This window comes from Aulonocara sp. 'chitande type north' Nkhata Bay, linkage group LG20, assembly GCF_057382095.1.
Source record: "Aulonocara sp. 'chitande type north' Nkhata Bay isolate Kocher_YH1m ecotype deep benthic linkage group LG20, A_spYH_male_GT1.1, whole genome shotgun sequence".
NCBI classification, from domain to species: domain Eukaryota; kingdom Metazoa; phylum Chordata; class Actinopteri; order Cichliformes; family Cichlidae; genus Aulonocara; species Aulonocara sp. 'chitande type north' Nkhata Bay.
This window is the reverse complement of record NC_141363.1, coordinates 1429199-1452868: the sequence shown is the minus strand read 5'-3', so window position 1 is coordinate 1452868 and position 23670 is coordinate 1429199. Positions and strand designations below refer to the sequence as shown.

The window sequence follows — 23670 nt, the reverse complement described above, 5'->3', positions numbered from 1 at the left end:
GGAGGGTGGGCTGCAGCTGTGGATGAAAGTGTGTGACAGAAACAGAGTGTGTCTGTGACTGTGTGAGTGAGAGAGAGAAAGGACTATTTAAAGACAGCCTGAGAGACGTGTCAGGTTAAGAAACATTTCAAGTAAAACTATATGTTCTAGACTTTTCACACACAGTATTTGTGTTTTGCCACTCACCTGCCACTTTCAGCCCAGTTTGAGAGGTGTGTGTGATTGGGGAAGTGACTCCCACAGGTGGGTTTCTTCCTTTCTTCAACACATTTCCTTGACCCAGGGTTTGAGGTTTTCTCAGCTCACCCTTCCCACCTTCCGGCCCCTCCCCTTGCGGCCGGGTTTTCTTCCATTTATTAGCGGATTCGGACTTGAGGCTTCCTGTATCGTAGATGCTGCTGCCCTGGCTCTTGCGGCTGGGTTTGTTATCATCGGAGTCCCAGGACAGACCGCTCTCCACTAGAGATCTCTTCTCTGCATCTGTACGCATCTAGAGTAGAGAAGAGACAGACGCATGCTTTGAGACACTGCGTCAAAAAAAGTCTGGATAGCCAGCACGTGCAGTCTGACCAACAGAACACGTACACAGCAATTACTTTCCCTATCTAGCAGGTTTGAGTCATTTGCGCTGCCAATTTTACGCTTCTGAGGCTCATCTATGAGCGTTTTGATCGTCTGAAAGCTGGTTTGGAAAAGAAATATATATAAAAAACCCACATTTGCATCATGTCACACTTTTAAATATGAAAAAAATAAGAGACAACAACATGGTTTTAAATGTAAAGACAGTAAAATGAAAAAATAGATCCCACAAAATAGAGTAAAGATGCCTCACAAGCTAAATCTATTCAGAAAACTGCACATGGATAATTGGCCCCAATGCATGGCCTGTCGTGCTTTTTACATGTAACTGTCATGTTTCTGGTCTTCAGATATGTACCACGGCCCTGCAGCTTTCTAGCAGTCAGACTGGATATTAAACTCACACGGTTCTCTACCCTAAAGCCTGTGTAGTGTCCATTTGAGCCTATGTGTAAAGAACTGATGATAGAAAAATCTGCTGTGTGTGGAATCATATCAAGCTACACTTTCACATTTTAACTATTATATGCATTTTGGCAGTTGTTACATGTTTTTAGGTAGTTTTGGTGGACAATGTAACACATAACACACGCCTGGAGGCAACTGTTGTTATGATTTGGTGCTGTGTAATAAATATGAATAAAACTGAAGAGTAAGTTAAACATTAAACCCAAGTTGACACCAGTTTTAAAGAACCTTACTCCTTTACCTAGCCCTTCAGACTAAACCTCCTCTTGCAACTACTGTGAAAAATAGGCTTGGTACACTGGAGTGAAGGACCTCTTAGAAGGTGCATTACTGGTTGCAAAAAGGAGAAATGTGACGTTCAGACAGATCCACACACTCCGCCTCATCTTAAAGCCCTTTGAGCAGACAGTGCACAACTCTGTCAACCCATCGACATATGGATGTCTCGTCCCCTCCGTCTAAATCCTATTGTAAGCTCTGTTTAAAAACTTCAAAAGGAGAAGTGGACTGAGACGGCTGGAACAGAAACTGCTAAAAACAAAAACCCCAAAACATATCTACACAAAGAAAGTAGACAACACTGCGTAACTATGAGAATGTCAAATGTCAAACTAAAGGACACGTGGAAATCAGGCCGTTGTAAAACCAAGGTCTATTGTGTGTGAAGGTTTATGACAACAGCACTTTTTACAGATTATTCTCCCGCTGCAGGAGGTCGCCAGTTGCACAACGGATTAGAAAGTGTGTTTCTGTGAGAGAGAGTGTGTTTGGGACATTGCACCTGATTCTCATGAGGACTCATGCTGAATTCCATTTTTTATTAAAACCAATAGACCCCATGGGCAGGTTTGCATGACACGAGGAGGAGCTCGGCCTGACTGTGTGTTGTATACACACACGTGTGTATCCTGTTTGAAAGACCTCGCTGATAAAACACTGTCATTTCCTCACACACATTCCTTGTTTATTGAAAGATGGGGTAGTGCGGGTGAGATACACATCTGGTCAGATAGCTGTGACCAAATGATTAACAGACAAACAGGCAGACAGTGAGGCAGACAGGAGCATGCACAAATACACAAAGGCATGAGGAAAAACTGCATTAACTTGAGGTCTTGTTCCAGGTTTTTCTACTACCTACATATAATACAGCCTAACTCTGCACAGTCTCTCTTTGTGCCCCCTTTCCTAGATTATCTTTCTCTACCGCCCCCATGCCTCTGCTCAGGATGTTATACAATATGTAGGAGGGAGATGAGGGATGGATTTGCCTTTGTCTTTAAGGAAATTAAAAACAACAGCAACAAACAAGGACAGGATGCAGTGATGGAGAGGAGACAGGGAGACAGAGAAATGGGACACAAAGACCAAGAGAAACGCATCAGCTGAGAATGCAGAGAAGGCACGGAGCATGTGCATTATACAATGTGGGGTGCATGACGATGGGTGATGGCTGGTTGCCATGGTAATGATGCCATGGGGTGTAATGGTTGCTATGACTCTTGCAATTAGGCGTGGAGGGAGGCGCCCCGGTTCTTCCGCCTCGCTGGCCCGGATGCAGGACTGCAGATGGCCCTGCTTGTATGTGTGTGTATGTGCAGATGGCTTCGCTTTAGACCTGTCCTACAGTATATGGGTAAAGACAAAGCCTCTGCTCTCAGCATCCCTGCACTTTGGTTGCTATGGTTACACTGATTCCCTCTGTCTCGCTCGCTGTCTCGCTCCCTCTAAAAACCCACCACTTCAGTCACATAAACCACACTGCGGAGGTGTGACCTAAATCAGACACTCGGGGACACACACACACACACACACACACACACACACACACACACACACACACAGACAGAGTTGGAACCCATATAGCTACAGATGGATCTTGACGAACTCAGCCAGGCTGTAAACAGGATTTTAAGCAGAGGTCATTGGTCCCAAATGCTTCCATCACCGCAATAAATTCTAAGGACTGCAGCAAACATACAGCATATAAATGCATAGCGTGAACAACCACGATCACTCACAACAGTTACTTCTACCTCCAAGCTGAATATACCACTGAACTAAGCCACAACTACAGAATCGGCTCGATCCAGTGGATTTAAAATCGTAGCTAGCAATGAGCATCTTACTATTTTAGCTCATAATTTGAGTACAATACTTAAAAGATTTTTAGAATACCTAAAATTATTACAGATTAGTACACTAGCTAGTTGTTGGTTAGCCTAAAAGAAAGGACACATTTAATAGGTTGTCTTTTTCCACCCAAAATGAATTTGACACTCCTCCACTAGTTGAACATGTTCCTAATGTATCTGAAAAATTCAGCTTTTAACAAGTGAGCACTTCTTAAGCTCAAACATTTCTGAAAATATACACATCTTCATATATATGTAATGAAAAGAGAGACGCCACGGAGCAGTGCAGTGAGTTTGCGGCAAACTTTGATTGCTGCAGATGTGACAGATATTATGGGCGTGTGCAGAATAACTAATCAGGCTTTGTCTGTGATGCCAGGGTCCTGCTGCCTGCATGTGTGTGTGTGTGTGTGTGTGTGTGTGTCTCCTCTGTACACTGACAAAGTGTGTGCATTCAATACCTTTGTGGATTAACAGCTTAATCAATACTACTGTAATCAGTGCACGCACTTCTTATCCGTCTGTGTCAAACAGTTGCGCGTCTCTATTTTGTGTGTTTGTGTGTCACTCACCACAATGCTTGAGTTTCTGCGGGAGCCAATGGGAGTGGTAGGAAGAGAGTTGAGAGTGGGACTTGTGTTGAACTCTTCAGAGCTCAGGTTGTCTGAACCGTCACTCAGTCCACTGCTGATGGAGCTGCTCTCATCCCAACTAAAAGAGATCATGACAAGGAAAATATGTCAGCTAACATTAATGTGTAAAGTAATTCCCTTCTTAAATGCTTAAAATAAAAAGAGAAGAGGATCTGGATTTCCTAGTGTACAGCAACAGTAAACAAAAGTAATATAAAAACTGTTTTAAAGACAATATTTGCAGACACTTTGAAAATAGCTCCAGTAAAGGATTCAATAGTTTTTACATGAAATAACCGTATGAAGCCATATGTAATAAGAGAGAAAAATGAACCCTGTATCTTCTAAATATATATAATAAACATCAATTTTGTAATGTTAAAACAGACGGGGTTTATTTCTACTGTCTTGCACTTTAAAATATGCGTCACTTTTCTTTTTTACCACAAGTTGTCCTGACATTTTTAGGTGACTTTCATTCTAAACGAGCACAGCTGCTGTGTCAGTTAAGAAGTGCTTGTGAACAGTGTGATAAAGGAGCCCATCATTTAAAGACACCATCATCTGTGATCAAAGGTGTGATCATTTCATCATCGTTACAAAAGCTTTTCTTTATTAAGTGCAAGTCTGTGACTGTGCTACAATAACTAGGTTAAACGCTGCGCTCCTATTTTTGTTTCACAAATGTGGGCTGGTCTCCTTCACCTGGTCAGCCAGAGTTTAAGTCCCCGAGGCATCAAGCCTCCACTTTTATCAAAGTGTCCTTGATCAAGATAGCAAACCATTCCAAGTCTGTGCGGTGGTTTACCGTCTGCCCCTGTAGGGCCAATCATGTATCACACATTCAACAGAAAGAAAGCAATCTGTGTCAGTTCACTGGTATCGCCTTGAATCCATTTATCGCATCAACTACCAAAGCTCCATCAGCTCGGTTACCACCTGAGGTTGGGCTCATTCAGCTCTGTGTCTCTTAATTTGTCTTTTGATTAAATGTTCAGAGCGACAGAAACCTTATTTAGAGCACCGTCTGCTCTAAATACCCAACTTTTGCACTGAAACATTTGGCAAACTGAAATCTGGAGCACTCGTCATCACATCATCTCAACCCACACACACAAAAATAGCACTGAAGAAGATGCATGCACCCACGAGTGCATACAGGACTGCATCAGAAATATGAAGTCCCCTGTCAGAAATCTACCTCGCTGTCTCTTTTCCCAGTGAAAAGCCTTCCTGTGTGACAGAGAGGTTGTGGGTGGTTCTTGCTTTATTTAGGTCTAATAAAAAAAATCCACAAACATCCAACTTTAAAGTTATTTCAACTTCAGATAATGCTGACACTATGAGTTTCACGTACGTGAGATACAATTGAATCGGCAGCTTATAGATTCATGTGCTCGTATACATGAATAGGCCATGTTTAGGAAGTATACGGGTTCGATTTTTCCTCTTATTAAGGTCAATAAGTAAGACTGATGTCATGTAATAACGTAAAACAAGTTAAGTGGGCAGTGATGGGCTAACAAGGACAGATATAACGGGGTGCAGGGGGTGGTGTAGGCAAAGGAAGCGGTATGATCCTTCCAGTTGGGTGCCTGTATGGGTCACACTGTACCCTCAGGGAGATGGTGGTGGGGGTGAGAGGGAGTGGGGCAAAATGGAAAGCCCTCCCCGTCTGGCCCGTGGATATCTTGGATACAAAGAAAAGCAGATCAGATTTTCCAGTGAGAGTGGCTGTCATGCTGCTGTCTATATGCCGCTGTAAGATTAAGGGCAAGTTTAAGATTGAGTCAGACACATCCAGAGATCTGACCGATACTTTGTGGCTCGATGGGAAACGCAGCAAAAGCAAAGCAAATGTTACTGTTAAGAAAACAGAAAGAAAGAAACAACAATGCACTGATGGATTTTGGTGCATTTTCACATTTAAAAGCATTTTATGGCACTTATATGGTGTATTTCTAATTTTAGTGACAACTCCAAGTATTCCACTTCACCTGTTCACACATATTCAAACAGCACTTCATTCTATGCACTTAAGTGCTTTATCTATATTGCATCCACCCCCACGGCCAACTGAGAATCACCAAATAATCTAACAGCTCAGAACGTGGGAGGAGGCCGGGGGAAAGCATGCAGGCAGAAAACCAGCCTGAGAATCTGCTTGCTGTGAGGCAAATCAGGCAACCCTGTGCCACCCAGGACGTCTAATTTTGATTCAGATGTTATTTGAGATGAATTTGTACAGAGATTGTATATATTCTTCCTTTTTTTAAATAATAAGAAAAAAATAAAACTTATTGGACTATCAAACTGCCAAATTTTGCACAAAAATTTATGTTTCCCTTTGCACAAGACAACATTTAAAAAAAAGTGGAATAGTCTTCCAGATGTTAGCCACAGACCTTTGCGCTCTCCTCGTTGTGGACTGCACGCAGGCCAAGCCACGCTGTTGTACAAATTTCAACTCATCTGACAACAGAAAAGTTTTCCACTTAGCCACAGTCCATTTTGAAACAGCTTTGGTGCTTGTGGATTTGGCATTTGTGGATTGCACGGCAGACTGTATTCACAGTGATTTCTGGAAGTGCTCCTGAGGCCATACACTGACTTTCAGCCCTGTCCCTTGCCTGCAGCGATTTCTCCAGATTCTCTGATTCTTTAATGATATTATGTACCGTAGATGAGATATTCAGTCTTCTGTAAGAACACATAGTTTACTCTTGGCCCATCTTTGCTTCTGAGGAACTCTGCCTCTCTAAGGTCTTTTTATAACCAGTCATGTTACTGACTTGCTGCGAATTAACTGCAAAATGTTCCTCCAGGAAATCAAGGTATTAAAAAAAGCTCACTGCTGAAACGCAAACATTTTTAGATAGACAGCTGTGGTTAACCATCTGTAGCTCTCGGGAAACGCTAGGCTGTCCTTCATATCCCATTATTCGCTTCAAGCTATCGGCTTGTCCACCAGCGCTTCACTGAAAGATAACACACCTCTATGGTGAATAATTCAGACGTGCCAGAAAACAGAACAAACACAGCCAGTGCTGGGTTTGGTGTCACTCAGCTGACAGATATGGAAATACAAACCCACAGAAAAGCGAGGCAAGGTCAGAGGTTGAACTTTACCAAAAGCATTCATTAAATGCACTATATGCAGTGTAGAAGTAAATAAAATTTGAAGCTGATGATTTAATTTAAAAAAGAAGAAGTTTTATCTTGATTGTGGAAAGTTACAAGCTGCTGAAAAATGAAACTTTCAACTCTATAACAGATATTAACAGAGACTCTCTACTGAAAGCTTTTCTTTACGATGCCAAAAATAAAAGACACACACACATACATACCTACCTATATCTATCTCTAGTTATAGATATGAAACATTTTTTTTATTTCCAAGTCAAAACTTCTAAGTAGCTGCACCTCTCTCTCTTTTTAAAAGTTCAATGTAATGAAACCTGAACTTGAAAAGAGCGGTCTGAAATACAAAGACACTCCAAGAGAAGCGGGTAAAGTGGCGTGTGCAGAGAGAAGAAAGAACTGAAAGGACACGTATAAAAGACAGGGCCTTTAGTGGAAAGAGAAGAGCTGTTAATGCTTAAAACTTCCTCAGCTTCTCAGGACATGATGCACTCAGTGAAGAGGATCATCTCACACTCATAATCTTTCCTCCCTCCGCCTTATCTTTGTACATTCACCATCAGCAGCTGCAGAGACTGAGGGATATTAGCACCCCCTTCATTTACATCAACACTTTTACAGATTAGTGCTGAGCAGGAAGCGCTGCTTTAGTCATGCCACTTGCCTGTAACGGCTCTTTTTATTTTAATTATCTGTTAACTACAGTTAACTATGTTCCTCTCGCAAGCAAGGTAACACTAGAAATGTTACAATTTCCACCAATATGTAACAAATGATAACTCTTAGTATGCTTATATAAAACCGAATGAATGCACGGTGTCATAAAATGCAAAAATGGCGATGTCTCGCCTATTACGCTAAAGAAATTTGGTTTTTTGTGACTTCCAAACTGATCCCAGGCTTCAAGAACACAGCTGGTGGGAAGCACAGTGGTCAAGATATTGAACAATGGTATCCTGCAACAGTAACACTGTGAGCAAAATGAATATCAATGCTGATTCAATTAGGCTGCAATAAATGTCTATTAAGTTGAGTTGTGCTTGATTAAGCTCCTTCTTCACCTCCACCTGACAATTTGAGTCATGTGCAAGCCAAAGCACCGGGCAGAGTAACGACTACATCACATGGACACGCTGTGCACGTCCTCTCGAGCCAGCTGTGGTTTCCTGCTGTACTCACCCTGACAGGAGAAGCCACAGTGAGGCAACTCTGCAGCCTGTGGTCTGTCCAGAGAAATGTTATCATCTTCTGTAAAGCGAGAACTTTTCAAGCATTTACAGTCATTTAAATGGTTTGGATATTTGTCTGTCATGTGCTGCATAAATAAAAGTCATGGTGGTCACTGTAAACAACATCCTCCTTTCACAGAAACATGATTTCTTTGTGCCTCGTTTTCTGCATAGATGACCGGCACACCCACACAAACACTAAGCCTCACAAGCTATCAAGAGAATAGCTGAATAGTTGCTGCTGAGTTAAATAGCCAGCTTTTATTAAGAGGCTTCTGCATCCCCCCTCCCACACACACACCCACCCTTGAACCCCTCTATTCAGACTATGGAGCTAATTGCTCTCATCTCTATGTGAATGGTCTTTTTTGCCGCTCCTTATAAGAGCTTTGCACTCTCTTCCCCTGGTCTCATCTCCTGTCCCACTCATTTGTCCGCTATCTTGAGTGAGAGGAGGAGGAAAAAAAGTCAGTGAGACAAATGTAGAGACAAAGCAGCTTTGGCTGTTTTTAAGAGCAGTGCTTGCTGGGAGTTGAAGTCCCGACAGAGCCAACAGAAATGGTGCGATGTTAAGGTTTTCATCTCGATAAATATTTGCTGATCCTGTGTCGGGAGCAGCTAAACTTTAATTTTTGACTTTGCTGCTTTGTCTGCAGTAGTTCAGATGCACCAAAGCAAACAGCAAGTCGACAACAAAATGCCGTTATCTAATTACACTGCAACAAAAGCAGACATTACACTGAAGAAGCAACATGAAATTATTATGAATGCTTCGTACTGTCAATGTAGCCGATAAATAAAAAGCAGCGAGGCCCATTGGGAGCTGGAGGGAAGTGTCTAACAAACCAGCCGGACCACATTTTAGCAGATAAGATAAGGAGACAGGAATCAGTTGGAAGGTGTCAGCTTGGGAAAAGAACACAAAAATGACTCAAGAGCTTATGACTAATATAACACAGATGCAGTTTGAATATAATGGTTCAACTTTTTGTTCCCTCATGGGGTTAAACACGTCTTATCCAGGGTGATATTTGCACACTGTCTCCACCGCTTGTGTAAATGCATGGAAAATGTTTCTGCAGTCCCTCGGTGGACTGGAACTTTCCATTCCTATTAAAAATGAACAGAGTCACATGTCAAAACCCAAAATGGCTAAATCAGACCTGTTCTTGGTCAAAGTGATGCATTTTCAGACAAATGGAAAGTGGGGCACTGCCAGACTGGCACTGGGCAGTCAGCTAAGAAACCAGAGGGGGCAAGCATGAAAGGGCTGTTGAAGGCATTACATTCTCTAAAGTTTAAATATGTGAGGCTATGACTGATGAGCGATGGTAACTGGGCGTGATGCTTTGCCCGTGCGTCTCTCTCAGAGTTGGAAGATACAGGTCAGATCAGCCTGAAGAGCAGGAGCAGCAGGTGTAGGTTCATAAAGTTAGACAGACAAAAGCTGACGAGAAAAAGAAAAGGATTAACCCAAAAGAGAACAAGCTATTCATCATTAGCAGCTCACTGTCTGCTGTGGCATCCGGTACAGTTTGTGTCTGTACAAGTTAAACAGGACATGTTAAACCCAACTGACTGTTTTCGCACAAATACCCACAATCAAACTAGTATAAACACATACCCACACACACTGCCGCAAAACACAATGACTCACTTCCAGAAAAACCAGCATGACTGGCCCCACCCAGTGTCAGTGTATCAGCGTTTCATATCTCGAGCGTAGCTACGGTGGCTCTGACCGTGTGAGAAAGAAATCTTAAATGATGGATGGAAGATTCAAGTGTGAGAAATTTTGCAATAAAAATCAGGCTGACTGCATGCATGACCTGCCACCAAAGATGTGACGCTGGGAATCTACCTGATAAGAGGAAAAAAGGAAGACTGTGGTTGCTGTGCACAGATGGCCTACAATATGTGTCCCTGGACCACTTCAGCAGCTTATCACCAGGAAACAAGCGCGCGCGCGCGCGCACACACACACACACACACACACACACACACACACACACACCTGTGAAGTACCTTATTGGAACAAAGCATATCATAGCCCGGCAGTACAATAATAATTTTCCAACAGAAATAGTTTTAAAAAGCACAGACTGAGAGCACAGATTCATCTTGGCTGGCTTAACCTTTAAAACACTCGACGGACTACAAAGGTTCCTAACATGCTGCGTTTGCCATCGGATAATCCATCACTGCAGCACCATATAGGGCCATAAAGACTTCGCTCTGCAGGCGAGGCTCTTACTATAGCCTGACAGCTTCAAGATCCTCTGACACATAAAGCCATACAGATTTAGCATGGTGTGAATATCCACTCATTACAGACATGCTGTAGCTTCACATTACCAATAATTCTACTCAAGATGCAGTCTTACTGGTTATTGCACTAGTTACCTTTATTAATGATAAGCCATCTGCTGCATTCTGGAGTCATGCTATGTTCTTATAAAAGAAGCCCTACATGCCACGTGATGTCCTGACATTACCTCGTACCTATAAATAAAATGCCTCTGCCATTTTTTAACAATGTCATGTTGTTGTCTGGGAGTTGAGGCACTTGTAAAGTAATTAACAATAAATCTGTCATTAAAAGTGGCTTTTAATTAGCTGCTGAGTGCAGGTTCTCCGTTGTGTTGTAGTGTTAAACACTCACAGTAAGTCACTGACAAGACCCAATTAAAAACTAGATTGTGCAAGCAGCCCGTCTTTGGCTAAATACTGAATAGAGAAAGTAAGTCTCCAGTATTATTTATCATTTCCTCTTTGTCCTGTTTTCATGATGTGGAGTGGCATACTGTGTGTGTGATAGCTGCTTGGACACACGCATCCACATAGACAAAGAAACTGCAGTATCTGGGCTTTAAAGGGGATTACAGAACAGGCTGGAGTTAATGAGCTCATAATTACTGCTAATTCCATGCACCACCAGGATCAGAGCAAGCCAGAGGTCCCAGCTAAAGGTACACATATATATCTCTATCTATCTATATGTGTGTGACCATGGAAAGAAATAGGAGGTCACATCCCTAAATGGCCAATGCAGAAGAGGAATCCTTTTATGCCTTTGACAGGCATAAAGCTGACAGCAATGGCCAAAGGGGTTAGGACACACACACACACACACACACACACACACACACACACACCCACCCCCCCCCCCCCCTAACTGACTGGAGCTTGAACTAGCTGTCAGATGTGCGTGGTGGTAGCCAGTAAAGTCTCTGATCTACTGAGGGTTGAACAAAGACAGCCTGGGTGTGTGTTACTGTCTCAAGGTGTGTCTGTGTATAAAAGATTATTGAGCTACATCAACATTTTACAGTCAGAAAGGATTTTATCAGGATTTATTCCGTTTGTTTCTTTGTCGTTTGGATTAGAAAGTTATGAAGGTGGAATGTTATAGGGTGTGACTCGACTTAGAAGTAATCCCTGGACTTGATCCAGATCTGAATCTCGATGTGTGTATTTTTGGAAGCATTCTTTAACATTTTAATATAAAGCAAATTGATCCAGAGATTCAATCCATGGATGGTTTGGAGAGATTTTTGAGCGTTGGCAAAGGCAGGCACTCTCAGACTGCTATTGTTTTTCCTTGCAAAGATGAGGGACACATTCTACAAATGCTTGGATGTTCTGGATGGAAAAGGCTCGGGAAAAGCGATTGGAAGCATCAGAAATCCTTCCCCATGAATTTTTATTTTCTTTTTTTCCCTGAGTGTAGGGAGGTGGAGATGGATGGACAGAAACAGTTTAAAAAAGGGGGAACTGCTTCAGCAAAATCCTCCTCAGACAGCAAATGTATCTCTGCATCTCGTCTGTCCTTATGACCTCCCCAGAATGGATAAAGTTTTCTCAGAGTTCAACACACTGCATTTGAGAGTTGAGCTGGCTCTGCACTTTTTCAGCCCTGGTGAAATAAAACAGGACATTTGAAACAGTAGATAGCTTCAACCTTCATATACGGCTAAGAAGAATAAAAAAAAAAAATCGTGTGACTGCTCATGTTGAAACCGACAGGGTCATCTTGAGCTCCTCGTGCTATCAGCCCCAAAAAGGAAAAGAGTAGGAGCTAGGAGAAGTGTGAAGATGATTCCTTGAAAGGCAAGAGATCAACTATTGTCTGTCATCTCCTTAGTCGTCCTACACAGGGTTAAAAAAGGAACATTACTGGACCTGCGTCTGAAAAAAGTGGCTTTAGGGATTTGAATGCAGTGCAGATAAAAACAGTGCACTGACTAATTGAAACATATTTCATATAACTGCTCAGCAAGAATGGGGGGAAGTTTAAACAACTTCTCCCCAAAGTGTTCTTGTGTTCCTCATGTAGAGAGCGGAACAAAACGGGTCAGAGAGTGTTTAGTAAAAGAATATTGAACGCGAGCTTTCTTTTGACCAAATAACCTCTGACCGTCCTTCTCTTCTTCACAAGACAACAGGAAGCAAAAGAGGGACAGCACTCCTGGGATAAGGTGGCCTTTTAAATCACCTTCATAAGTAGTTCAGTCTGGGGTGCAGTGTGGAGCACTTCCCAGCCCCAACTGAATGGCTGAGAACCAGGGAGGAGCTCATAAGGGGAACCCCAGCACGCAGAGGCCCAGGACAGGGGTTGGATCCTGGGGTAGAATTACCTCAGGCCTCCCTCCAGACATGTCAGCTGACTTAACGGCTGTGAAATAACGGCGCACGGGGATGTTTTGGTTTGAAATAGGGGGACTAGTGAAAGAGCGGAAGGGAAGGCAACGGAGGAAGAGAAGGAGAGGGTGGTACTACTTTTGAATGAAGCACGCTTCCTACAGGTTACTCTTAACTTGAAGCAGCTGTGCAAAAGATGGTGCCACAGACATGAGCAGAAAGCACAAACACATACATGCAAAAGCATTTCCACTGGCAACTGCCCTCTGATCAACGGAAAATATTGTCAAGTAACACAGCATGGAGGAACTTAAACCAGGCAACAGACAAGAAGAAGAGCTAAAACAACTCAAACCTGCCAAAAACAAAAGCACTGACAACAAACACTGAAATATGATACCTGCTAACCGTTGGTTCTGGGAAGGGACAACACTGCACAAACAGTGATAGCAACTGAGAAACCGCATAGTGAAAGTTTGGTATTCATTTACAGAAAGGGTGATAAGATCAAATGTCTGCAGCGCTACCTGTTAAAACTATCCTGCTACAATGTCAGGACTGAGGAAAAGTCTCGAGCCACCCGTCATTTCTTTACATTGTGCTGGAAAAATGGAAGAAGGCTGTAGTGATTTACTGAAATGTGTAAACTTGCATAGAGAAACAGCAGCGTTTGTACATTTCTAACAAGCTTTAGAGCCAGTGTTTATTCTTCAACACAGTATGAAATCTCTTGGGCAGGCTTCCTTGTCCCTTCTCGTCAGTTCTCCAGGCTTCTTGAAGAACATTCAAAGCTCTTCTTTGGACATTGGCCGCCTTCTGTTTCATTCTCTGTCGAGATGATCCCACACTGCTTCAACAGCGTGAGCACTGGGAAGTTCAATCCATGACTGATAGCGTTCCTCTTTCCAGATGGTGTCGTATGGTGGATCAAAATCTGATGGTATGTTTCTATCAATTTTTCAAGATCTCCACTGGGGTTCATAGATAGCTACAGACACTCACTGTTGCACCTCTCTCCTGACCTCCTCTCTGCATACTGATGTGGATATGAACTAAAACTATCAGATGTGGTTTCATCCCTTTATAAGCCCTGTTACCTCTGATTTTCAGTCCAGTTTTTGTACTTTGGCACACCTCAGCCTTTTCTCCCAGTTGACCTTCTTGAAGAATGGGTTTTTGACAGCCACACTTCCACTGAGATCATTTCTAATGAGGCTTTGCGATACTGTTCTTCTACTGTAGATATTGTTGAGCCTGCCATTTCTTCTTTTGTCCTCCACTTGTCCAGTTTCCTCAGAGGTTTTATGCACACACTACATACCATGCCAAGATATGTCTGTCCAAGAGCTGTCTGTGTAGAGATGTGTAGACACAAAACTGGTTCATCTCTTGGGTTACGAGCATCATTTATGACTGATCAATTCATAGGCCAGTCTTAACTTGCTTATCAAATAAAGCAACATGCCTCTGAAAATGTCTGGTATAAGGACTGGACTGAAAATGAGTGACAAAGCGGCTAATGTCAAAGAAAACAACTTAAACAAGCATGAAGAATTATTGCTGCAATGAGACGGGGTTCAAGATGTTTGAAAAGTCACACATATGTAGGAACTACGATGTCAGCGTGATATGAGTCTGTGTTCAAGTGAAAAAGGATTGTGTCTCAACAGGGTTACCAATGCCTCAGCCAGAACAATTGGTACAGATTTCCAAGTAAATTTTCAGAGGGCCTCTACACAAGAAGCAATCCTATTTAAAATATATTCTTCCTCCTCTGCCTACATTGTCCTGGGTCGTCAGATAAAGGATGAAGCTCTCTTCAAGCTTTTCAGTTAATTCGATAACTGAAACATTAACTGAAAATGGACAGAGAGAAAGAAAGGGAGCAAAAAGTGAATCAAATATGGTTCATAACACAAAGAAACTACATAACCAACAGAACACCACTGAGCACCTGCTGGAGGTCGTGCAGACACCACCTGAACAAAAAAGGAAAAGAATGAAAGGTCCATTGACTCGAGGAGAGATGCTTTCTCACTTCTGCTGCCTGATATAAAACAGACACCTATTAACACACACACACACACACACACACACACACACACACACACACACACACACACGCTGTTAAGGGGACAGACCTGTCATTGTAAAACCTGTCTGGAAAAAAAGTTGGGACATTGTTTGAAAAGTCAAGAAGCAAAACTTTATGATTAACAGATTATTTAACCCCGTCTTTAATGGAAATAAGACCAAGTCTAGCACTGAAACCTTATTTTGAACTTCCTGCCAGCAAAAAAAAAGGGTGATGTTTACCAGTGTGCTGAACTATTTCTTCTTCAGTAACAATTGTGGTAATTTCAGTAACAAAATACTTCCTCATTGTTTGACATATGATTGCAGATTTCGACTTGATAGGGGGAGGATGGTGGTGTGATGGTTGGCACTGAGGTGTCACTGGGGTTTTTAATGTTTTCTGGATAGATTTGTTAGGCAACAGGTCTACATTACACTTGGATACAGTGCAGCTTCAACCCATATGGTCTTTCTACAAACTTGCAGCATCCTGCTGTACTTAAATTTTAGACTGTCACAACTTCTTTAAGAATTAGCTTGTGTGTGCATTTCTAGTGCTCTTGTTTGTGTACTTGCATGTGTGAACACATGTGGCAGTGACCAGCGAGCCTAAGGGCGCACCCTGCAGGAGCCCACGCCTATCACCTGCTGTCAACTTATAGCACACACACTCCGGTCATGCCACTTAAAGCTGTTACAGTGAATTTGGGAGGCATTCCTTGCCCCGCGGGCCACTCAAAACACACACTTCACATTCCAACGAGTGTATTCTGGGGTCCCACTCCCTAATCATTCAACATATGCAGACGCACATATGCATACCACAGCACGAGTGCGCAGACATACACAGGGATAAAATGACAGTTCCAGAGGTTTCATTAAAACTGTAATTTGCAGCCTGAAGTTCCAGTGCAAGCCAGAGGAACCACCTAACTTTCCACTGAACTCAGAAAAACCCCTGGAAGTTTCAAAATAAGACACTGTGGTTTTTACTCTTCATTATCAGGCAGAAGCGGCATGTGTGCATGTGTTGTCTGGCTATAGGTTCTTCTTTGGCTTTGAAGTAACAGAGGAACTCACTAAACCACAGGAGGGACCACCTCGAGAAAATACAAGGTCTGGTCGTGAACACTGGCTCCCGTGTGTATAATAAAAAAAAAGCGTATGTGGATGTCTTACAAGCACAGGTTACAAGCATCTGTTGTTTCGCTCACAGGTCTTTCTAATGACCTGGTAGGCAGGGACAGTAAACTAATTTGCACATCACGAGTCAGTGGTTGCACGAAAAGACTCAGGTCATGTGTTTTTCTTCTCCTCCATCCGTGCCCCAGGATTTGAAACCACTGCAAATTAGGCCGGTGACTCCGCGAACAGTGAAGAAACGTTCCTTGATGTTTAAAGTGCCACTGGTTTGTCTGGTTGAATAAGAAGGCCTATATGTGCTCAGAAGGAGAGATTTAAATATTTTGACCAACTCTGTAAATGGAGACACCCTAAGAAAACAATACGTTTGACATGGATGGACCTGTTTGTGTGTTTAACAGTGTTAAGTTCTGTTCATACACTATGATTCACGAGGGTGTAAGGCAGCTGTCGCATCCCAGTCATCCAGTTTTGAGTCAGCAAAGCGCGTTTCCAAAACAACTTAATCCATCTTGCGTTGAGTCCCTAAATCCAGCACAATCACAAAGAAATTGTTTGTGTGGAATGGAAACGGGGCTGTTTGAAAGCAAAAGTCGCAAACTTCCTATAGTTGTGTGTGATATAGCATAAATGCTCTTGATAGGAACAGAAATGAAATAAGAGCCTGAGCGATTTATCACCGTCCCAATATTATCGTCCGGCATTAGCTAGTTACAGACTTTCAGTATCGGCTTTTATATCAGCAGACAAATGAAAACTGAAAAAATAAAGAAGAATAGGAAAAAAACACCTTACAATATTGTCACGAGTGCTGACATTGCACACTCTGTCCATCACAAGGCTCTCAGCAACTTTCCTGTTGACAGCATGTGTTTAGACACATACACAACAACAGCTGACCCAAGTAAGTCAGGCAGAACGTAAATGAGTAAATAAACAGCTCCACATGGCAAATTTTAGATTAACTTATTTATGCTTCGTATGTTTGAAGAAAAAAATAAAGATGTCGGCCAACATATGGGACTTTTTAAACTCACCAAATATTACTGTTAGACTTCAAAATCCTGTATCAGTTAGGCTCTGCTATAGGAATTTGAAATATGAAAGTTGAAGGGCACCAACAATGTCAGCAGAAACGTGCAAAGCGATAAAGGTATTCAGGATTTCCATCAGCACGGTAACTTTGCAGTTCTCCTCCTGCCTGTGGCTGTGATCGAAATCTTTACAGATATCATTTTTAATTACTACATCGTACCTCTAAGGTGTAGATCACACTTGGTTTCAGAAATAGAGACAGAAGCAGACGTCAGGGACATGAGGTTGTTCTTAGTACACTACTGTTTAGTGTACTTGGACTGCAGATTGAGGAAGCAAGCACGAATCAGTTCCCTTGTTATGTGGTTGCTGTCTGTACAAGTCTACACGGGGTTTACTTCATAGAGCCCAACATAGCACCTCTGATGAAGGTATTTATGTCAGTCAGATCCCAACGCACGCACAGATGTGGAAAGTGTAACACTGAGTCAATGAAGCAGTTGGGACTCTTAACTCTGAAAGCCCAGTTATATGTGCTGCTTAGCCAGTGACTACCCCACTGCAGCTAACTGACATCAGCTATGGCAAGAGCCTGATCTGCATCACAGTGACATATGTTCCATTTTTATTTGATTATAAGAAACTGGGAAGATTTCAGAGTGATGCACACTAAAGAGTGACATCACTAGTATGGGAATGAGTTATTTGGCTGAGTTTGAGAACCAGCAGGTGAGACGTGCTGAGAAGGCTATTTGTATAGTTTTCAGATGACACCACATTCAAAAACACACAAAGTGACACTAAGTTGATGTTGGCTTGACTACAATGTGACTAACAGAGTTGAGCAAATCTTTGTGTTGGCCAGAAGTGGTCGGCTAATGGCGCATGTTTAATGTTTGTCCACACACACACACACACGCTGGTGCCCACACCCTGGCATATACATACTTGGACTCACACTCTCACTACCACCGTCTCTGGCATCGATCATACAGTTTGGTGATTGCCTGAAAGCTTTAAGTGTGTTCCTGTCAGTTTCTATGTATTTGTAGGTTTATCATTCTTTTGACAGCCAGTCTGTTTAAGCCTGCGTGCCCAAGTCAAACACACTGACTCAACCCACTAGATGGTCCGGTGGGACAGTGTGTGTGTGTCTGTTATGTGTGCAACTAAAGTCACTCTAATGCTCTAATGGGTTTACATAAAGGTTCAATAGAAGCTCTGGGGGTCAACTGACCAAAAAGAGCAAAGTCGACCTCCATTTACACCCCCCCCCCCCCACCCCACCACCACGCACAGCCACACAAGTAGAATCAATACCATCAGAGCATCTTGGCAAATGTGTCTGTGAATCAAGTCAACTTCAGAGTCGTTGTCGCTTTTTCAATAAGAGCATCTCTCTCCACATTTCTTTCTTCACCATTAACAGCCTGCAGCTATCAAGTGGCCTATATTAGCCCACACATTCAGACATAGTCTAAGAGAATTCTCACATGGTGTGGGCATAAAGATGATATGGAGGGGGCTTGCTGATTTTCACCCAATCACAGAAGATACACCGAGAACGCTTCAGCTGAGAATGTAGGTCAGCTGTTCTGTAGAATGCGGTCCAGTCCCGCAGCGGATCAATATGAACACACCCACTCACATCACAGGCTACCTGCCACTGATGAGTGACTGAGCCACAGAACACCGTCAAGCAGATGTCATCGCATCCACATCCACAATGAAACAACAGACCGCAAAATACAGACACTTAAGGCCAACACGCACTTCACGCGCGCGCGCAGTTATGCTGCATTCACATCCACTCTTCAGCGCTGTAATTAGATGTTCTCCTCAGATATGGATTCAGGCTGCAGAGTCTGCTGCTTGAAATCAGTTGGTCTACGAGCAGCAACAATAAAAGGCAGTGCTGATTCAACATATGGCTTTGCGCATTGAGGTCTGCCTATAAACGGCATGGCAAAGAGGCAGCTCCATCTATACGGGGATCAAAGCCCTTTCTTTACTAGGTGTCTGACTGATACATACCATCCCAGAACAGCCCCGGCGCAATCTATTCAGCACACTCAAACGTGCCACCACGCAGCTGTTGGACTTTTATCAATGAGACATGCTGCCGATTTTTACGCACAGGCTCCGCCGGAGCCTCTGCAGCACTTTTGCGACGACCGAGCACCGCCAGTTTGTGTCATTAACGAAGAAACACAACCGCACACGTGTGTGTCAATTAGCTTCTTATCCGGCATCCCCACTAGTCACATGCAGGTTCTATTCTCATTTATTACCTTGACAGAAAGTGCATTGTCCTCCCTGCGCGCTGCGGAGCCGGGAGCTGCAGCATTTTGCCGTGTAGCACGCGTCCGCTCATTCTACAACCGTCCAGCTTTCAAGCCGCTTTGTTCCCGTTAAACATATCCCGCTGCCAGAGCTCTGAGGCCAAAGAGAATCCACCCGGTGCTTTCCGCAGCTCTGATAACCAGGGAACCGCCTGTAAGAGTCAGCAGCGTTGACTGACTGACCCACTCCCGCAGTGCTTCCACTCACAGACACACACACTCCCCCTCATGGAGGGAGGGAGGCACGGAAGGCAGGCAACACACCCAATTCCTCCTCCTCCGGCCCGTTTCACTGATCGCGACCAGCTGCGCGTTTTCCAAAAAAGCGCAGAGGTTTAAACACGCACTGAGCCGTGGGACAACCACGGAGCCATCAAATTCTCCGAAGCCACACGTCGAAGACGTTTCCACACTCTTCAAAACTCTAATCGGCGCACAATACACAAACCCCTGACTCCGGTCTAGCAGCAAGTCTCTGCTCCACTGAACTGAATTTGTTTTCGTCTTCTAACAGCAAATGTCGGTGGAAAAAGTCTTTACCTTCAGTACCGGTGACACAAAATAAAAATTTCCACTACACTGCACTGAGCTGCTGGACTCTCTAACAGTATTTACCAGATTTCTTCCCAGCTGAAAGCACATGGTCTTATGCTTTGGGGTATGATTTTGTAGGCTACTTCCAATGAAAACCCCAGAATTGTATTTTAAATCCTGATGCACTAATGTAGGATTGACTTAGTACCTCTTGGCAACCCACTTAGCTGTAACACATATTTTATTGATGCGTTATAGAACATCAGTTGCCTGGGGTATGTGTGTCTTCGACAGCAGAGTTTGGTTTGACAGCTCTTTGGCTTTCTTTATTTCTTCTTTTTTTTTTCTTTACATGATCAAAAAGACACTGGCTCTGGCTCTGAGGCCAAAGACTATGTTTCTATTGTAGCACTGTGTGTTTTTGCTATTGGAGACTTTCAGAGCAATAGACTTGTATTGTGTATCCACTCCCCTCACAACATCCAGTGGTGTTTAAACACTTTAAGTACTGAGTGGACCCCAGTGAATAGATCTGTCTGTCTGCTGTTCAATAAGTGAAAGAAGAGCAAAAGGAGAGAGACAGTCAGAGGAGGGGGAAATGAAGGCAATTAACAGTGTCATTTCAGTAAAATCAGGACACTGAAAATGTGTGAGAGGCAAAGAAAGAAAGGCGAGAGTCAGAAATAAAGAGGAAAATCCCAACACAGGGATAAAGAGAGAGCGGGAGAAAGCAAGAGCTCATTAACACCCTGTTTTTAAGTGCAGCAGGAACAACGACAGGATTCTTCAGGGCCCTGCTCGCCCGTCCCATGCAGGGCCAGGTGGGCACACAGCGCTGGTGTGTGTTGCAGAATGTGACTGGCACATTGGCATGCTGGACCGCAGGTGTGTGAAGCCGCTGCCATCGTCGTTGCCTAGCGTTACTAATATAGAGAAAGGAAAACAGTTGCTATGTGCGCACACACGCACACACACAAAAGCACAACACTACTCCCACATTCAGCATTAGCTTTTATTTATGTCAGCTCTCAGAAGGGTTACTTGGACAGCTCTCAGTGTCCGTCTGGCCAGCTTTTACTCCAACCACTGACTCATGTCCAGACATGCCCTCTGTCTCCCCCTGTTTATTTGCCTTTACTCATCAAAGACAGTCACTCTGTCTCTTTTTTCCTTTTTTTTTTTCTTACTGCTACCCCCCTTTCACCCACCACCTAAGAGCACAGTGCTTGTTTTCAAGTTTTCAAGACCCTGTGTGTCTGTGTTGGTGCAGGAAAACCTGTGTAATTAGGTAGTGATGTAACTATGTAATGACAGTGTACAGACAGGGTCATCCATACGACCCTGGGAACTGGTCACTCCCCTCCTGATGAAAGAGACAACAGACCTGGGAAAACTCACCCCCCTTATCAGCGCAGGAACACACACGGACATGGTGTGTATCCATGAGCTGGGCTGTTGTATGTTTCCATGTGGAAACAGCAATGTAATGAATATAAACACACTTTTTAAATCCCTCACAGACTTTGATCATACTGAAAAACTAAGTTTTCTTATATTACACAGAGCTTTCTCTTTTACCTTGTTTCAGTTTCAGTTGTCTGCTTTCTCACTCCTACCTGGTTTTATGTTTCTCTTCCTGTCTGCACTCAAAAACACATCTATATGTAATTATTTCCTAGCCAGCTTCCTTTTAAATGCCGAGTGTCATTTTGAATATCTCTAGCATGCGTTTAATTTAACAGCACTGAGTTGTTCTCAGTGAACTTCTTACAATGAACTAAGAGGCCTAAAGCCCCTTTCAAGCATGACATACAGTAGACAACATAACTGGCTCCATCATCCCTTAAAAGTGACTTCCTGCTCTTATTTAGACACGGGGCACATTTACACCTACAGTGATGGAGAGGTCCATTGTATGGTCGTGATTTTTGGCATATGCACAAAATACTGGTTGTACTTGTGGCATTGTTGCCTCCACTGATGATTAACCATGTATTAGAATGTGTCGTTTCTCCCATTTTTACTAAGAGTGGTGATTTTTTGTGATATTTTGTGTGTTTATGCTGCATGTCTGACGTATAACGTTAAGTACAGCTGCCTGTTGCCACCCCATGCACGTAAGCTTACATGCTCAAAATGCACCGTACGGCAAATTGGCAAAAGATTTGTTGAGATTAAAGAAAGATGGAAGAGACACAGAGTGCAACTGTAAGCCTGTGCATGCCTCGCTACTAAGGTAATGCATGCAATACAGACTGGTACCGCGATGAAAGTGATGTAAAAAGTTTCGAGATCTGACCTAGCAAGACTGTTGTAGCAACTCTTCCTGGAAAGTAGTGAGCATCCAGGATGCTCACTGGGACCTGACAGACAAGCTCAGACAGCGTTAGATGTGAAGTGGGAAACCTTCAGTTTGAAATACAATCTCACCACGACGTCCATGAGCAGCGGTTTAAGAGCTTTTGATTTTTAAACTCTTTTATAAGTTTAACAATACAACAATACAACAATACACGAAGTTTGTTGACTGTGAGATGTGTAAAAATGATTCTGAAATGTGATATTTGAACTGGTCTCTGAAACATTTAGTTTGTACTGAGACTGCGTGCTACTTTGTGTGGATGTAGCTTAAGAGTGGTGCAGTATTCCTGCAGTCTGCAGTGTTTTCCAACATGGTCATAGACTAAGTCCTATATACTATTTATATTTAGACATATTAGACAAATTAATAACCAATACTTTTTATACCAACCTGCAAAAAGTCTGTAAACTGGTTAGAACTCCATTATGATGCACTCACAGTTACCACAGAGTGCATTTCTTGTGCTTAACTTTTGGACCTTCCATGTCAAAGAACCTCATTAGGCACCTGCTTGGAGAGGATGCTATTCCTGACTTCAAAGATGCTTTCCCTCTTAAGAGACAAAAAAAAAGAAAAAAGAAAACGAGGTGGGGAAGAAAAAAAAATCCAAAAGAATTCAAACGCAGCTCGAAACATTTGTGCAGCCAGTTTAGCCCGAGTCTGCTAATGAGGGTATGTTCAGTACCAGGAGAAGTGGTGCGTGCTTGAAAAGAGATTAAGACACAGTGTAATGAAGTGAACAGGAAGGGAAAATGATGGCAGGAGGGCAAAAAGAAAAGTGTGTGACTAACGTGGAAACAGCCCCAGAGAATAACACGGTAGGAGTCAATGGGAGGGAAGCAAGGCTAATTCTTATGCGCATTACCAACCCCCGTCACACCCTGCTGTTACACTTCCACGACTGGGCTTTACTGCATATATTGCAAGTATGCGTGAGAGTGAGACTGCACTTGTAGCGCAGGTCTGAGACCGAAAAGCTCTCAATAAGCTTAACCGTGCATTTTCATTTACCCCCAATAGATGAACCCAGCGTGCTCTTTACAGGCTCTGTGGATGTGAAGGGAGGACATGAATGAGTTAGATAAAGGTTAGCAAGAGGGTGTGTGTGTGTGTGTGTGTGTGTGTGTGTGTGTGTGTGGATGGAGGGGATCGGGGGGGTTACTGTGGGAACCAATCTTCTCAGGAATGAACCTGACAATTTCCTCAAACATTTTTTATTTTAAATAACAGAAACCACTCATTTGGAAGTTACGAAAGGGGAACAACATTTCACAACAAGCTGTTTAAAGTTTCCGATGTCTCATGTTTATTACTGCCATTCCAGATTTAATGAAAGTGAATGGATTTTTT

The 23670-nt window shown here is 43.0% G+C and overlaps 1 protein-coding gene across 6 annotated transcripts in view; it reads right to left on the bottom strand.

The window, feature by feature from the left end:
- nav1a (neuron navigator 1a) overlaps positions 1-23670 on the bottom strand; it is an 80193-nt gene that overhangs the window by 17438 nt on the left and 39085 nt on the right. For all 6 annotated transcript variants that reach the window (XM_086276933.1, XM_086276934.1, XM_086276935.1 and 3 more), the window contains 2 exons: positions 3758-3896; positions 187-490 (listed from right to left, as the gene is read on the bottom strand). In XM_086276933.1, the coding sequence (XP_086133059.1) occupies positions 187-490; positions 3758-3896 (443 nt within the window). The remainder of the gene's footprint in view (positions 1-186; positions 491-3757; positions 3897-23670) is intronic.